General features: G+C 36.4%; 1 protein-coding gene across 1 annotated transcript in view; it reads left to right on the top strand.

Moving 5' to 3' along the window:
- The window catches only part of LOC150102416 (muscle-specific protein 300 kDa-like), a 1,203,500-nt gene that overhangs the window by 939,415 nt on the left and 245,709 nt on the right, over positions 1–18,376 (top strand). Inside the window, exon 64 of the mRNA XM_090399574.1 lies at positions 13,535–13,861. Within this exon, the coding sequence (XP_090255700.1) occupies positions 13,535–13,861 (327 nt within the window). The remainder of the gene's footprint in view (positions 1–13,534; positions 13,862–18,376) is intronic.

Raw genomic sequence — 18,376 nt, forward strand, 5'->3', positions numbered from 1 at the left:
TTTCCTTGGAGAATGAAATAGCTAGATGATTAGGAGGAGGTTATCCTAGTTGTTTAATTCTCCACATCCTATAAGTTGTGTGTATAAACAAGCAAAGCTTTTTATCTTGCTCAATCTATTGTTGCAGTATATCTCATTAGCAAATGTAAATTTGGATATGACTCTATGAATGAAGATAAACTGGCAGTATGTAGTATAGTGTCAGACAATATAGAAAATCTACTTCGTAAAATGGTCTATATTGTCTGACACTATACTTCATATCGTCTATGATGGCACAGCATAACTAAAAGTCATGACAGGGCATCATCTGGTTAAACAATACATCCTAGTTTCAGGTAATAGGAATACAGAATAACTTCAGCAGAAATGAAATCAGGCACCATTATCATCGTTGTATGAAGGGAAAAGAGGTGGAGCTGTAAAAAGACAAAGTTAACATAGAGAACAAGGGAGTGATCAAAGTTGGCTCTTTTGTATTCTGTCATTACCAAGTTAGTGGCAACCAAAAGAGAGAAAATTCAAAATGTAAACCATAAACTCTAATCTCACCAGAAGAAGCAAGAAAAGGAGGGAATAATTATATTTAGCACTAAACATAAAGATAATGCTGAAGAATAAGGTGTTTTATTTATTTTATTTTTTTTGCTTGAAGAGTGATGAATAGAAGGATCCTTCTTTCAGTGTTGCACAATGATCAGCATTCATTTTAGAAATTATGAACTTTTCAACCGTGTTATAAATAACTATTTTAATTTTCTCGACGTTTTGACCTTCATATTAAGGTCATCATCTGGAGTATACACAAATATACAAGGATAAGCTGAGTTACATTTCACACAGTAAGCTAAAGAAACAATGATTTGACCACCAGTTATTCTACTGGCATGACCTCTAGTGAAAAAAAAAAAAAAAAAAACAGATAAAATTAAAAAGTAACCATGCTACTGGCCAAGACGTCTATAGACATCAAGATTATCATGGATGCGAAGTGCATATTAAAATTGTAATACCATTGATATTACATTGAAATATATGATGGATACGAAGCATATGAGGATGCGTATTTGATCCATAATGGCCGGTAAGGTGGTTAATTATTTAGAAACTACATCAAAGCTAAATTCTATTTAAGATAACATGAGAGAAACATTCTTTCATATAGATAGTTTTCTTACAGTAACAATGATGTCTTATTTTTAACATGACAATTGTTATGTTAGATTTAGGATTCTGGATTATCTACAGTCTTGTTTATAGTTAACTCTTAGGGAGAAAGGTTCCGTGGGTAGAATATGTGCCTTCCATATGCTTGAGATTTTTAGACCATCATTATTGTTCAGATTGGGGTGGTTGATAAGAATCTCACAGGCTTCCTCAATTCTATGTAAAGTGTTCACGGCATGATCAGAAGCTGGCCTTTCTGATCATGCCCTGAACTGTGAGATTCTTATCAACCACCCCAATCTGAACAATAATGATGGTCTAAAAATCCCAAACATATCAGGAAAATTAAAATAGTTATTTATAAGACAGTTGTAAAGTCTATAATTTCTAAAATGAATGAATAGAAGGAGAGCAGAATGGGTTACCAGAAGTAAACATAAGCACTTTGTCAGTGAAGTTTGCAAGGCCTTAATGAGTGAATGTATTCACACAGTTCATGTCATATACCTCTCCTTTATTTAAATTTAATGGTTACCATTGGTCATCTGTGATGTGGCTTCAAACTATATGGATATGCTTGTATAAAAAAAAAATAAATAAATAAATAAAAAATTCAGCCAATGCCTTTTATTTTCTTATAGGGAGTAGGCCCTTTGAACCCTAGCTAATGTTTAGAAACTGAGTGGCCAGTTCAGTCTCCACCAGTAGTCAATCAGAGATAGCTGGCCCAAGAATATCACTAATCTTAAGCTGCATCTGATGAAGAGACAACTGGCATAATTCGCCATTTCATGGTCCCTAATACAATATATTATTTTCTGAAATAGTGTGGGTTCTATGGTCGATTTTCTTGAATTTATGGGACAAAAAACCTGAGTTTTCAGGAGAAAATTTTCACTTGCCCATTACAGAGATTGACGTTAGTCAATCAGTCAAAGAAAGTAGAAAAAGTTCCTCTAGTCAGCCAGTAGACTTAAACCAGTCTTTATTCGGGTGGCCAAGCAAAGAAGATGCAAACACCACTTCTACTGAGCAACATGGGACCTTTGTTACACAGGCTTTGTATATTAATAATAATGATAATCAGAAGACAGTTTCAGGTAGAGTGATCCATTTTGATAACAAATATCAAAACGAAAAATTAGACAGTGACATATTTGTGTGCTCTCAAAGGAATTCTTTAATGTTTTTACATATCACTTGACCTTTCACATTAGGAAATGAAATTCAGATTATGATCTCTTCAGCTATGCACATTATGAAATAATAACTGCATTTTAGATGCAGTATATGTATTAATAGAATACATTAAAAATTGATAATGCTGATTGATTTGATCTTAGTCTCAATTGGCTGGGTCCAAAAGGAGTGACTAGAGCAAAAGATATTTCTCTTGCATATGATTAACCACCTTACCGGCCATTAAAGATCAAATGTGCACCGTCAAAAGCTTCATATCCATCATAAATTTCAATGTAATATCAATTGTATTACAATTTTAATATGCACTTTGCATCCATGGAAATGTGGATGTATATATACGTCCTGGCCAGTGGCGTGGTTAATGCCTACACAGAGGCAATGAATTATAGGCCAGTGAATATTTTAGAAAAGTTCTTTGGCTTCAAAACAAAAGTAGCAAATGATGGATCAGTTTTCACTCCAATAGTGATGGTTAATATATTAGAAAAGTTTGTTTAGGCTAAAATGTAGGATTGGGCAGGCAGCAGTATGATATTGTACAGGAGAAACATGATTTTGTGACAAACAGGTCATGCCTCAGTAATTATACACTTTTTTTTAATAAAGTGACAGCCAAGTTGGACAAATGCAATGACTATATAATGTTACTGCTAGATTTTGCAAAGGCATACACAGGATACCACATAGAAAGTTGTTACATATATGATGCTGGACGTGAAGCTGTGGTAAGGATAAGAGGGTGGCTAAATGGACATATATAAGCGAGTAGTTTATGGAGGAGTAGATTCCAGATGGGAAAACTTTAAAGGAAGTAGAGGTGATGAGAAAGAGATCTAGGAGTGATGGTGGACAAGGACCTGAAATTCAGGAGCCACATTGCACATGTGAAGACGTCATATCGGATAATGGCAATGATGTGGAGGACCCTGACATGCAGAAATAGAGAAATTATGATGCCATTGTTTAAGGCCTCGATCAGGCTTCATATGGATTATTGTGCACAGATTTGGTCACCAGGTTTTCATGGTGATGAGGATATATTGGAAAGTGTCCAGAGAAGATTCACAAACATTGCCAGTGGTCTTTGGAATGTGGAGTACGAGGAAAAATTGAGAGAATGTAAGTTGTAAAGCCTCATGAATAGGAGGAAGGGGGAGGGATATGATTGAGACATATAAGCTAGTCAGGGGTTGTTATCAGGTTGACATGGCAGAGATTTTTCATAGAATGGGAGAGGGAGTAGAACAAGAGGCCATCACTGGAAACTGTGTAAGGAGGGTGTGTGCAGAAGAGTGAGGAGTAGGTTCTTTGCATGGAGAGTGGTTGGTGAGTGGAATGCATTGCTTGAGTGTGTTGTGAATGTAGATCGAATCATTTTAAAGCAGGGTTGAATGAGCATTGTGTGCAATAGTGTATACCTCCCACAGTGAGTCTCTGACTCCATGGTGGTCAGATGTTAATAATAATAATAATTAATAATAATACAATATAGAATTTTATATTGTTTTTATCATCAGCCATTTTGGAAGTATTGATATGTTTCCAATAACTGTTTATTGATCTATATCTAAATTTAAGATATCATTCATTCATGCAGACATCTGTTATTAGATTTAACAGATAAGCTTAGGCGTTGATGGTTATTCATGACTTATTTTTCACGGTATTAACAACACCACAAACACTTTTATCAACAAAGATGTTTTATTAACGCTAATATTTCGCTGATTTTCAACTCAGCATCATCAGAGCACAACACACATGTAAACGCGACAGTGAGTGAGTGAAACAATATAATTGCACAAGACAAAAGATCTAAAGTCCTATTTTTGGCACCCTCTAACGAAAAAAAAAAGAAGAAAAAAAAAGCAGTTATCCAGGAGTTTTTCTTAGGATAACCGTCTCCCAAATTTTTGGCAAATTAATGCAACCATATTTGTTAAGGTTGGGAGAATTCTTCAAAGCCATTGCTGACTCAAAAAATAATCTTTCAGATCTATAATGACTCCTAAATAGCAAATTCGTTTACTTCCATCTAATCCTGTGTGAAGGAGTGTCCAAAGCGTGGTCTGCCAGTCCCGACTTGCCATAGTAATAGTAGCGAATGTATCTTTCATGTTCTTCCAGGCGGATGTTCACTGATCTTCCTGTTTGCCCATAATAGGCCAAGTCACAGTCACATGGAACTTCATACACTCCTGGGTGTGCTAAAGGGTGAAGTTTATCCTTTCGCGAGCAGATCAGAGTTGCCAGCTTGACATGAGGGTTGAAGGTGGTGCGAAGGCCATGTTTCAACAATACTTTGGCTATCTTTTCCGATGTACCTCTGATACAGGGAATATCAGAGGTACAATTTCTGTTTGTAGAAATTCTACAAACAGATTAATGGTACTGCTATGGGTTCCCCCCTCTCTCCCCCGTTAGCAAATTTTTACATGGAACACTTTGAAAACAAAGTACTTACCACAGCTACATACAAGCCACAAGTGTGGTTGCGCTATGTAGATGATGTGTTTGCCATCTGGCCCCATGGACAAGACACTTTGGAATGCTTTTGTCACCTACCTAAACAGCCAACATCCCAAAATTCACTTCACAGTAGAAAAAGAATCAAATAACTGTTTACCATTTCTTGACACATTAGTCACCTGCCTTTCAGATGGATCACTATCTTTTTCTATTCACAGGAAGCCTACACACACACAGGAAGATACCTACATAAACAATCACATCATCATCCAGTCCAACAGTACGGCATTTTAAAAACACTTACACACAGAGCCGGAGCCATTTGTTCTAATGATACAGCTCTGACCACTGAACTCCAGTACCTGCGCCATACGTTCTTAGCCAACGGCTACAATCCCTACAAAATAGATAAAATACTACATAGGCCCATTACTCTGCCCTCCCCTAATACACAAGAATACAACATGACCATTTCTATTCCCTATATCAGAGGTACATCGGAAAAGATAGCCAAAGTATTGTTGAAACATGGCCTTTGCACCACCTTCAAACCTCATGTCAAGCTGGCAGCTCTGATCCGCTCGCCAAAGGATAAACTTCACCCTTTAGCACACCCAGGAGTGTATGAAGTTCCATGTGACTGTGACTTGGCCTATTATGGGCAAACAGGAAGATCAGTGAACATCCGCCTGGAAGAACATGAAAGATACATTCGCTACTATTACTATGGCAAGTCGGGACTGGCAGACCACGCTTTGGACACTCCTTCACATAGGATTAGATGGAGGAAAATGAATTTGCTATTTAGGAGTCGTTATAGATCTGAAAGATTATTTTTTGAGTCAGCAATGGCTTTGAAGAATTCTCCCAACCTTAACAAATATGGTTGCATTAATTTGCCAAAAATTTGGGAGATGGTTATCCTAAGAAAAACTCCTGGATAACTGCTTTTTTTTTTTTTTTTTTTTTTTTTTCGTTAGAGGGCGCCAAAAATAGGACTTTAGATCTTTTGTCTTTTGCAATTATATTGTTTCACTCACTCACTGTCTGTTTTACATGTGTGTTGTGCTCTGATGATGCTGAGTTGAAAATCAGCGAAATATTAGCGTTAATAAAACATCTTTGTTGATAAAAGTGTTTGTGGTGTTGTTAATACCGTGAAAAATAAGTCATGTTATTAGATTTGTTATTACATTATCGGTTATAGATTTAAGGCCACTTGCTTCCTCAAACTCTAGCCTTGAAGTAAAATTAGATTCACAAAATTGCTTGCACATGAAGAGTGGTGAAACGTGAAAGCCTTGTGATGTGGCATGTTATTTTCATTTTGTATCAATGCAAGTATTTGCAATTTCTGTTTGCTGTATTTATTTTGCAAGAAGATATCTAAGAAATATTAAAAAACAATACAGATTTAGTGCATATATTCAATTTAAATAGAGTTCATTTAATTAAACGGCCATTTTAAACCTTTATTTATGTGTAATACGTGCTTTTTTAATATGGATATTTTATTTATTAGATATTGTAAAAATAGTCCTAAAATTTTAGCTATGTTTTATTTACCATATTTTTCGGACAATAAGACGCACCCCAAATTTATGAGACGATTTTTAGAAAAAAATATTTTTATTATATAAAGATATTTATAAAATTTTACTTAATTTTTATTTGTTGTTACAATCATTTGTATTAGCAATATTCAGTTCATCTTCACTCTCAGTACTATCACTCGTCTCGTTAATGTCACCATTCGTATTACTTTCGTCTGAACTGTTGTTGTCACTCCCTTCCAAAACTGCGTCATCTTCGGTACCATCCATCGCATTACTTATCCCGCATTTCTTAAATGACTTTATAATCGTCTCTTCTTTCACAGCTTCCCATGAATTTTTCACCCAGGTACATACTTCTGAAATTGTTGGCCGTTTCATACGTCCTGTTGCTGTAACATTGTGATTTGGCTTTGCCATCCATTTGTTCCACTCTTCCCTCATAAAATTTTTGAATGGTTTATTAATAGATCCATCCAAGGGTTGTAATTGACAACTAATTGTAACTCCAGGAATGACAGCTAATTCTGTATTCATTTCTTTTAGAAGCTTCTTGGTTGATTCTGTTTTATGTGCTCTGAATTGATCCCACACTAACATCGCAGGCTTTTTGAACACACACCTGGACGTTTTGCCCATATCTTTTGTATCCATAATTTCATTCCTGTTTCGTCCATCCAGCCTTTATCTTGAACATGGATAATAATGCCACGAGGAATTTCATTTCTCGGTAACGTTTTTCTCTTGAAGATTAACATGGGGGTAGTTTTGTTCCTTCCGCACAACAAGCTAAAACTACAGTGTAGTGAGTTTTTTCGTAATCTGTTGTTTTGATTACTATTGATTTGGTGCCTTTTGAATCTACTACGATATGAAGGAACATCAAAAGTTAGAGGTACTTCATCCATGTTTGCATTTGATTAAGCTCAAAGTTAAATTTCCTTCTCACTGATATGACAAATCTATGGAATTCTATAATTTTAGCTTTATAGTCAGCCGGCATTTTTTGGTCTAGAGTGGTTTTTGTACGCATGCGTAACCCATGTCTTTTCATAAATCTAAAGCACCAAGACGGTGATCCGGTAAAATCTAAAATTCCATTAGCAGTTGCCCATCGTTTCGCTTCAAAAATTATCATTTTCGTAGAAACAGATATTCCCATGTTTCGACGATTTGTTACCCAATTTTTCATTTGTAATTCTAATTCTGGCCATTTTTCTAGGTGCAAACGGAATATTTTCTTGTGTTTACATATCAGTTTTAATTGTTCCTCTTGTTTTCTCCACTCACGAACCATTTTTTCAGTTGGTGGTGGACCAAAATGTCTTTCTGCTGCTCTGTTTCCATAATTTATGTTTGCATAATTTATCACATTTAATTTATAACTCACGTTATATGAAAGTCTTTTTTGTTTTACACTCATTTTTTCTAATTTTAAGATAAAAATTTTAACGACTTATAAAAAATAATTCAAATAAACCATACAAAAGCACATATGTTTACACACTAATGACTATTGATGCTCTAAATCAGTGATTTACCCACATGCAGCGAGATAACTTAGGTACTTCAGTGGCGTACTTACTAATTTTATTAACATATTGCACCAGTAATTGAACGTCGCTAACAGCTTCGGTACAGTGTAAAGATTCGTATATTTTAATGTTACCTTTGGACCATAAGACGCATCCCAATTTTCAGTCGATTTTTCTATGTAAAAAGGTGCATCTTATGTCCGAAAAATTCGGTATTTAAATATTACATTTTTTATAAAAAAATATACTTATAATTTCTTTGTTATTAGTATCAACATAAGATGCATTATGACACTGACAAAAAAGAAAGAAAAAAAAAAGAAAAAGAAAGGGAAAAGAATACTCCCTGAAAAAAAAAAAAAATTTAATCGCAAGATTTGTAGCTAGTATTACCCATTATGACTAACGCTGCTAGTCATAGTGACTTTAATAATTCTTTATGGTACAATATCAAAAAAGATGTTCATATGAGAAGTCGGGAAGTAATTCTCTCTCTCTCTCTCTTAAAGCAACAGCCAATTCTTAATATGGTCAGTTCTGTTTGACTTGAATCTGCTGCAACAAATCATTCCAGATAGGATGATTAGTGAGTTTCAGTAGGCAAAGGCAAGTTTCCACATTATAATAATTCCATCAATGTAGATCAAGTAGATATGTCTAGAACAAATATGATAATAAGTATCTATATTAGAGATTCCATACACTGTGACAAATGGAAACTAAAGTGAACTACATACAACACTCCCCCCCCCCCACTCAGCATAATGTGACATGTAACTGCCAGCCTGGTTTGCCGAGTGGTTAGCGTATCCGCTCTCCAGCCAAAAGGCTGTGGGTTCAAATCCCATCGTGGGGCATGGATGTTTGTGATTGTCTGTGAAAATACTAGTGGTGGTGGTGAGCAATAGATGGCATTGGTGTAGATGATGCGGTTTGCTGTAGTTGGTGGATTAAGTGGTGGAGACGTAGAGTTGTGGAGTAGGTGCTGTCCCTTGATGAGTCATTGGACTCTCTGGAGGTGTGTTACATAATAATAATAATAACTTCACTGTGGACAAGTGCAGTTTTCTCATAAAATTACTATATATAGGATTACTTTCTTGCCTTCGTAAGTATACTGCTTTAGCTCTTTATCCAATCACTAATAGTCACTTAATGAAGCTTTAGCAGAGAGTCTGAATAATTACCCAGCCATTCTAATCCATCTGAAGGGGTTTTATAACCTGATTAATGTGGAAGAAAATTTTCATACAGTGGAATGAATTAAAGATGCCAAGAAATTATATTCTTGGTTTCATCCTTTATCCAAGTGTAAGCAAACAAAGTTTGCACGATTGGGGCTACTTGTATATAGAGGCAAATGACTTTACATCAAATTGCCTTAGTATCCCATAATGCAAGGCACATATCCTTATGGAAAGTATAATTCTAATCATTATGGGAAGGACCACTACCCAGACCAGTTTCGTGAAGTTACTTCACATGCAAACTATGTTTGCTTACACTTGGATAAAGGATGATACCAAGAATATAATTTCTTGGCATCTTTAATTTATAGTATATAACTAAGTGAAAAAACTTTCAACATCTCTCTCTCTCTCTAATTCAGAGTATTTTAGTAATAAGTTGTGACACTTTTGCCTATTTGCATATGAGAAATATATGATTTCTGCATTACTTGAACCTTGGTATCTCTTCTGGGTCTGGCTTCCATTGATGAGACCTCAATAAAGGTTGAAACCTTAATAAAACCGATCTGAATAGTGGCCCTTCCCATAATGCATAGCATTATATTTGTCTGTAAGGATATGTGCCTTGCATTATGGAATACTAATGCAGTTGATGTGATTCATTAGACTCTATATGCAAGTAGCTCAGTCATGCAAATTTTGTTTGCTTACACTTAGATAAAAGATGAAAGAAATAATATAATTTCTTGCATCTGTAATTTATAGTATAACCAAGTGAAAAATATTTCAACATAGAATGGAAGAAGACAGGAATAGAACAAGAAGTAATTTGGAAATTGTATGAAAGTTGTAGAAGGAAAGTATGAGGAAGGAAGTGAGTAGCAGGTTTTTTTTTTTTTTTTTTTTTTCATTTAAAAAGTGGCTAATGAGTACAAAAACAGTGAATATTCAAGGCACATGGTTTGAGGTACTTCCTATATGAAAGTGAGATCTCCTGCAGTGAATCTTTGGCTTCATAGAGGTCTATGGATAATAATTATTATTATTATTATTATTACGGGTATCTCCATGGAGTCAGTAGACTCATCGCGGGAGACCCAAACTAGCAAAACAATATCTGTCATATCTCTTCTTGAATTCATTTATAGATGAAGAGCTCACAACAAAGTCAGGCAATGAATTCCACTCATTCACCACCCTCCAGGCAAAAAACCTTGTTCTGACACCTTTGTTAACCACACTCTTCTTTAATTTCCAGAGATGACCTCTTGTTCTTCCATCATTATCACACAGCTGAAACATTTCCCCTGCATCAATCCTATAAAAACCTTTTAGTAATTTGAATGTTTCTATCATATCCCCTCTTCTTCGCCTATCAACCAATCTCTGCAATCCACAAGCTCTCAATCTATCAATGTAGGGAGCATTTTTTATATCACTCACCAACTTGGTCACTCTTCTCTGAACCCTCTCCACAGCCTCCTCATCTCCAAGGAATCCAGGTGACCAGACCTGAGCACAGTAATCCAAATGTGGAAGTATCAATGCTTTATAAAGGGGAATAATAACCTCTTTATCTCTGGATGTCAGTGTGTTCCTCAACAACCAAGTAATCCTATGTGCAATCTTGGACACCTTAGCAATGTGTCCTCTGAACTTCATCTCCTTATCTACCAATACCCCTAAGTCCCTAGCCTCATCAATCTCTTGGAGTACCTTTCCATCTATGTAGTACACAGCTGGTAATCTTTTAATCCCAAAATGCAAGACTTTCCACTTTTCCACATTGAACTGACATCCATTTTCTTTTGCCCATTTTGCCAGCTTATTTAAATCCTCCTGCAAACTTTCAACATCAGCTTGATTTTTTATTGCACTACACAACTTTGCATCATCAGCAAACAACTGAATATCTCCCTTTAAGCCGTTTCCTATATCATTTATATACAAATTAAACAACATTGGCCCAAGCACAGAGCCCTGAGGCACACCACTGGTCACTTGCCTCATTCTGGACTCGGCTCCTCCATACACCACCTTATGGTATCTCTCCCTGAGCCATTCTCCTATCCATATCACCAATTTAATATCCATTCCCATCTGCTCCAATTTGCATAACAGTGTTCTATGGGGTATCCTGTCAAAAGCCTTAGCAAAATCCAGAAGTACCACTGTGTAGCCAGTTCCTTTGTCCAACTCTGATGTTATTCTATTATGGATAGTTAATAGATTGCTAAGGCAGGATCTACCTTTAACAAAACCATGTTGGCCTCTATAGAGTATCATATCCTGATCCACCCATTCTTGAATTTTGTCTTTAACCAACTTTTCCAATACTTTTACCACTACTCCTGAGATGGTGATTGGTCTGTAATTCACTACTGCAGTTTTAGAGCCACCCTTATGCAAAGGAACCACTTTGCCTAACTTCCACTCCCTAGGGACCATACCAGAGTTCAAACTTAAATTAAATATCCAGGTAAGAGGGGTTGACAATTCATTTGCACATTCACGCAACACCCGAGCTGATATTCCATCTAAGCCTACCGCAGTGTTTGCATTTAAGTTTCGCAATATATTTAATACCTCTGATTCTTTAGCTTCAATTCTCACATTAGGTATTGCTATAGGTATAGAGATATCCTCACTTGGGTGATAGACTTTTGAGAAGTGATCACTCAGTAACTCGACTATTACATCTGATTTTGTCACCTCAATACCATCAGCACCCACTAAGGTTATCCTTCCGAAGTCATTCTTCCTCTTACTTGCCACATAGCGGAAGAACTCTTTGGGATTACCCTTGATCTCTTTGGCTAAGGTCTTCTCATAATCTGATTTAGCTTTTCTTACTATGCTGGTAACCTTCCTAGCTTGAGCCTTGTACTGCTCATGGGTGTCCTGATCGCCCTTCTCCTTGTAAATTCTCCATAACATTTTCTTTTTTTGTAGTTCAAGCTTGATACTACTGCTCATCCATCTAATGCCTGCCTTGTTTGACCTCCTGACCATGGGTACACAATCTGATATTGCTTTCCTCAGATACCCGCTGATTTTATCCCAAGCACTGCTAACATCTTTCCCTTGCAATATGTTCTGCCATGGGATGGCTGCAAGCTCACTCCGAAGCTTGTTATAATTGCCTAACCTGTAGTTTCGTACATACCCCTTCTTAATAGAAAAATCCACAGATTTTGCAACCTCCCAAGTCAATACCACATGATCGCTTTCACCAACTGGAGGTAACGAGGTCACCTTACTTATGCATATAACCTCTGAACCAATAACCAGGTCCAACACTCTCACACCACGTGTCCCTTCAGTTACGTGCTGTTTCAAGTAATTATCTCGTAGCAGATGTATGAACTCCATTTCCTTTTTGCTACGTGATATTTCCTCCTTCCAATTGATATCACCATAATTAAAATCCCCCATAATAATCACTAAGCCTTCACTCATTGCACTAAGTTGCTGATGCATGAATTCAATATCTCCCCCTGTACTCCCTGGCCTATAGCAGCATCCAACTGTATATTTGGTTGCGTTGGTCACTATTTTGCACCAGACTGCCTCAAAATGAGTACAAAAACTCTTCTTGAATTCATTTACAGATGAAGAGCTCACAACAAAGTCAGGCAATGAATTCCACTCATTCACCACCCTCCAGGCAAAAAACCTTGTTCTGACACCTTTGTTAACCACACTCTTCTTTAATTTCCAGAGATGACCTCTTGTTCTTCCATCATTATCACACAGCTGAAACATTTCCCCTGCATCAATCCTATAAAATAGTCATATGAAGTATTTTTCCATTTTTTTCTCTTCAGACCACTATCTACTTTGTACAGTCTTCATGGAGATCACTGCAACTGCAACAATTAAGACTCTCTATGTGCTTCCTGTGTGCACCATCATGCAGCAGTTTATCAAATTCTACATAATCAGTATCAAAGTGAGACAATATCCTCAACATTATAGTCTAGCATTTGTAGTGTATATCTGTGTATTGCTCTGATAATTGATGTACATAGTCAAATTCATTCTCTGCATAAATGGAAAAAATTAATTTCATCGTAATTTTGTTGCCTTAGTGCATTTCAGTGAATGGTTTTGGATATCTGAGCATTACGTTCTGTCTTCTACTGAAAGCACACAATGTGGAATCTAACTTTATCACCTCTGACAGATGAGTCCAGGTTTTTAACAACTCATCTTGCTTTGAATTGTTTGCTCTTCTGCTGGTGGGCTCTCTATATATGGCCACTGAATTTGGGAACTTTGCTTTGAGACTGAAGTGTACCATTTCCTGGAATGTCTCATTAGATATAGTTTATATCAGAGAATAGAGTAATTATGTTCTAGTAATTAATTTTTCTGTGATATGATGAAATAATTTTAATGCACTTATTTTTTATAGTCTTTACAACGTGAAACAAGAAATAAGGAAGTTCTTATCCACTCATCAGAAAAGAAAGTGGAATCTCTACTCCCTGATCTTGATAGCAAGGAAGCTGAAAGCCTTCAACTTGGATTAAGTACCTTAAAAAATAAATATAATGAGCTTTGTGATGAAGTGAAAAATTGCTTGGACAAGTTAAATATTTATCTTGAAAAGAGCTTCCAGCTGGAACAAGAGTTAGAGTCAATCAAACAGTGGTTCAGAGAAAAAGAACAGCAGCTCTCACATATAGAAGTTGTGCCTGCAAAAATTGAAATTCTTCAGAAAAATATTTTGACCTGTCAGGTATGAGATAATGTTTTCATTAACATTTCAATATTTATGCATATCATATGTTGAATTTCCATGCTCACATTTTAATTAAAGGAGGGATAGTTGGTTAGATAATTAATTATGATATTCTTAATCCCCATTATATGCTGGAATATGCAATCCCTGCCTCATGTAAAAACAAAAAAATTATGAGTAATATACAGAATATTGTAAATCTGTATTATTCTGATTTTAGGTGCTTACAAATTTCTTAATCACCTTTGCTTAAAAATATAGCCAAGAATAATATATAAGTATACTTTAGGATTTTTAGCTTGTATATTACATTAATTTTTATGTTTCTAAGTTTCTAATTCAAAACAAAATGGCAGTGAAAGTGATGTAGTTATGTAGGGATGAATAACGTGATTTATGTGAATTTATCAAGGATGATGCATTGCCATGAATGTAATATACATGTGTAGGGAGATGCTGAGGTTGTATATGTGGAGTGTAAGAGAGTGAGGGAGTATGAGTATGCAGGAAGTCTGACATGCTAATGGACTATGAGGATTCTTTGAATCAGTATAGGGACAAGAGTTCTAGATTCTTGGCGCTCTCAAAGGGAAATCCATTATAGTAGTCTTGGAAGAAACAGAACACAAGTCTCTATCTATAGAATGAAAAAAGTCCATCAATGGCAGTTTCTTAGGAGAATGGGCAAAATCATAACCTTAGCAGCAGGAGTCCTAGAATGGCTGACAAGTAATTCCAATTTCCATTTGAGATTATCGTGTGTGGTATTAAAAACATATATGTAATATTCCAGTGAAATTCAGAGAATAATATTAAAAAACTCCATAGACAAGACAGATGCTAAAGCGTTCTCCTCAGGATCCACAAGCCAGGTATTTCTTTAAGGCCTGATGTTGACTCTATTGGTTGTCCTACTTATAAGTTATTTAAGTATTAGTCATCCGACAGTTAGCCTAGTGGCTTTACTCTTTGCAACCATATGCCTGGGGAAGGAGTGTCCTAGGTTTGATTCCCATCAGCAACATGAGGAGCTTAAGGATCTTCCTCAGCCATAGCCAAGTTAGCCAGTCTTAGGCATGGAGAGCAGGGTTTTTCCCCAGTTTAACTGGGGTTTTTCATTCTGCATGCAGGCAATTTTAAACTCAGCAAATTCTGCAATCCACATACATTCAACCTCTCTCTATGCAAACATTCCAGAGCCCTGATTGTCTTAGTCACTTTATTCTGGACCCTTTCCAATGTCTCCAGATAACAATGAAAGCTAGATGACCAAATCTGACAACAATAATCCAAGTATGGTCTCACTAGTGTTTTATACAGTGGCACAACCACTTCCATATCCCTTCATATTAATGTACTTTTATCATAGCAGCACCATGATGTGCAGTGTCTACAAAACCTGCAATATGCCCTCTACACTTAAGTCTATTCAGAAATATAAGGCTGTGTACTGTACTGATGGTGTATACCGCAGGAAGTGAATGAGATTTGAGATTCATCACTCTCAGATCTCAAATCTCATGCACTTCCTACAGTACATCACCATCAGTTCAGTACACAGCCTTATATTTCTGCATGGCAGAATGCAACACTTAGCATTTATTAATATTAAAACTACAACTCCACTTCTCTGTTTAAGTCAAAAGCCTATTCAAAACTTCCTGAAGATACTAACGTAAGCACTGCTATTTTTTTTGATATTCCCCAGCTTTGTATCTTCAATAAACAGCTGAAGATCCCCAGTCAGTCAATGTGATGTATTATTTACAAACAATTTAAACAGAAGGGGCCCAAGAACAGAACCTTGGGCACACCACTGGTTACCCTTCTTCTTTGAGACACTGCTCTATATACACAGCTTACTGGTATTATTCAGAGAGGCAATTCTCAATCCATCTAACCAATATATTATCTATTCTCATCCTCTGCAACTTGTACACTAACATATTATGTGGTAATGTATCAAACGCTTTGCTTTGCAAGTCCAAGACATCACTATATATGATTCTCACTTATCTAACAGACTTGTTACACCTATCATAAAATGCAAGTAAATTACTAAAACAGGATCTACCCTTTACAAATCCATGCTGACCATCATAAAGAATGTATATTTCTAATATACAATCTCTCCAACACCTTGACCACAACCACAGTTATACAGACTGGTCTATAGTTGGAAACGTCTGTCCTAGAACCATGCTTGTGGAGTGGTACTATTTTGCCTTCTTCCCTCTGTTTGGGAACCCTACCCACTATAAGACTTTAATTTAATAACCAGGTCGAGGACATAGACAACTGTGGTGCACATTCCTTAAGAATATGTGGTGATATGTCATCTATTCCCACAGCCTTATTAACATCTAACCTAACCAACATCTGATACACTTTGGATTCTTTCACTTCCAATTCTCCTAATACTTGCCTTTCTTCTATATATTGCATCATATCATCTACACCAGTAGGCTATACTGGTGTAAATGATATGGTGAAGTGCTCATTCAATAATTTCACTATATCGTTTGCAACTGTTATTCTGCTGCTATGACTATCCACCAGTGTCAACCCACCATAATTATTCTTTCTCTTGCTTGTCACATAGTGGAAAAATTCCTTTGAATTAACCTTGGCCTGACCGGCCAATCTCATCTCATACCTTTTCTTTCTTTACCATGCTCGTCACCTTTTTGTCTTGCACTTTATACTCTTCATGGATCCAATCACCATCATTTGTCTTGTACCTCCTCCACAGCATTTTTTTTTCCCAACACAGCTTGCTTGATTTCACTGTTCATCCATTTCACTCCTACTCTATTTACTCACTTAACCCTTGGTATGCAGTTATACATTGCTTGTGTCAGATACTGTCTTTTGAATTTCCATGCACTGTCAACATCTTTTCTGTTCAGCTCATCTACCCAATATACTGATGCTAACTGACTACAGAGCTTCCTATAATCACTTGATTTATACTTCCACATATATCCATTTTTGGATATATGTGGAAGTGCTCACATGGTTGGCAATCACACAGGTAATCGCTTCATGGTCATTCTCACCAAGTGGAGGGAGATTTGACACCTCATTTATAATAACATCCTCTGATGAGGTGATCAAATCCAAGATCTTCAATCCTCATATGACCTCTGTTACATATTGCCTGAGGTAGTTGTCCCTCAAACACTCAAGAAAGTAATTTACTTTACTTCCATTTGCTATCTCATCATCCCAATGTACACCCTCTGTCCAAAAAGAAACTGAACTTTTGATAGAAAATAAAACACAGGCCAATTATAATTATTCAAATCATTTATTTCAATCAATATACTCTCCCTCAGCTTCAATATAGCATTTGGTACGGTCAATTAATTCATTAAATGAGTTGTTTATATCAGTTCTTGGGATACTGTTGAGGGTCATGGTTACTGCCACTTGAACATTTTCAATGGTGTCATATCGCTTTCCTTTCATCAATAAATGAAATTGGGGGAAGAGAAAGACGTCACAGGGTGCTAAATCAGGTGAATACGGTGAGTGATCCAACAAACAAACTTGGTTTTTGCTCAAAAACTGTCTCATAATGTTCGAACGATGAGATGATGCATTATCATGCACCATCTCATTGTGCATTGACCAGCTGCCTGCATCACGATATTCACACCATACACAAAGAATTCTCGCTATCAATCACTTGAAAACTTCGAGATAAAATTCACAATTGACCGTTTGGCCAGGAAGAACGAAATTTTTTGTGGATAATGCCCTTGGAATCATAGAAAGAAATCAGCATAGTCTTTACTTTTGACTTCTGTAAGAGTCAAAAGTAAAGATGCCTCTCTTCTGGTGGTCTCCACTCAGCACTGGTACTTTGTTTCAGGCTCATACTGAAAATGCCACATTTCGTCACCAGTAACAATCGTTTCAAGGAAAGTTTGAGTCCTTACGAGCAGTTTTAATTAGGTCCTTGCAATGTTCAATTAGATACATTTTTTGGTCATCGGTCAACTTGTGGGGAACAAATCACGAATTCAATTTACGAAGGCCCAAACTAGTTGATTTTAGAATCCCCAATTCATCTTCAGTCAATCTCACAGATGATTTCGGGTTTTCCTTGAAGAAATCACACACTTTTTGGATGTTAACTTCACTCAGTCCAGTTTTTGGATGGCCTGGCTTTTCGTCGTCCTCAAGCATCTCACAACCACTTTGAAATCGCTTAAACGACTCGTAAACTTGAGTATGGGATAAGCATTCATCACTGTATGCTTTTTGAAGCATTCGATGCGTTTCGGTAAAACTTTTACCAATGTTTAACACAAAAGTCAATCGCAACTCTCAGTTTGAAACTTATTTTCCGACCGTTCATCAAAACACACTGTCACTCTTGGCACTATAACTCGGCTACTAATAAAACAAATGTCATAAACAGTTCACACAACACTAATGAAGGTTGCCGCTTTTGAGAACAAAAAGATACAACAGGTGGCGCCACTAGTTTCTTCTATCTTTGAA

This window comes from Typopeltis vanoorti, chromosome 10, assembly GCF_054136105.1.
Source record: "Typopeltis vanoorti isolate ZY-2024b chromosome 10, IOZ_Tvanoo_1.0, whole genome shotgun sequence".
NCBI classification, from domain to species: domain Eukaryota; kingdom Metazoa; phylum Arthropoda; class Arachnida; order Uropygi; family Thelyphonidae; genus Typopeltis; species Typopeltis vanoorti.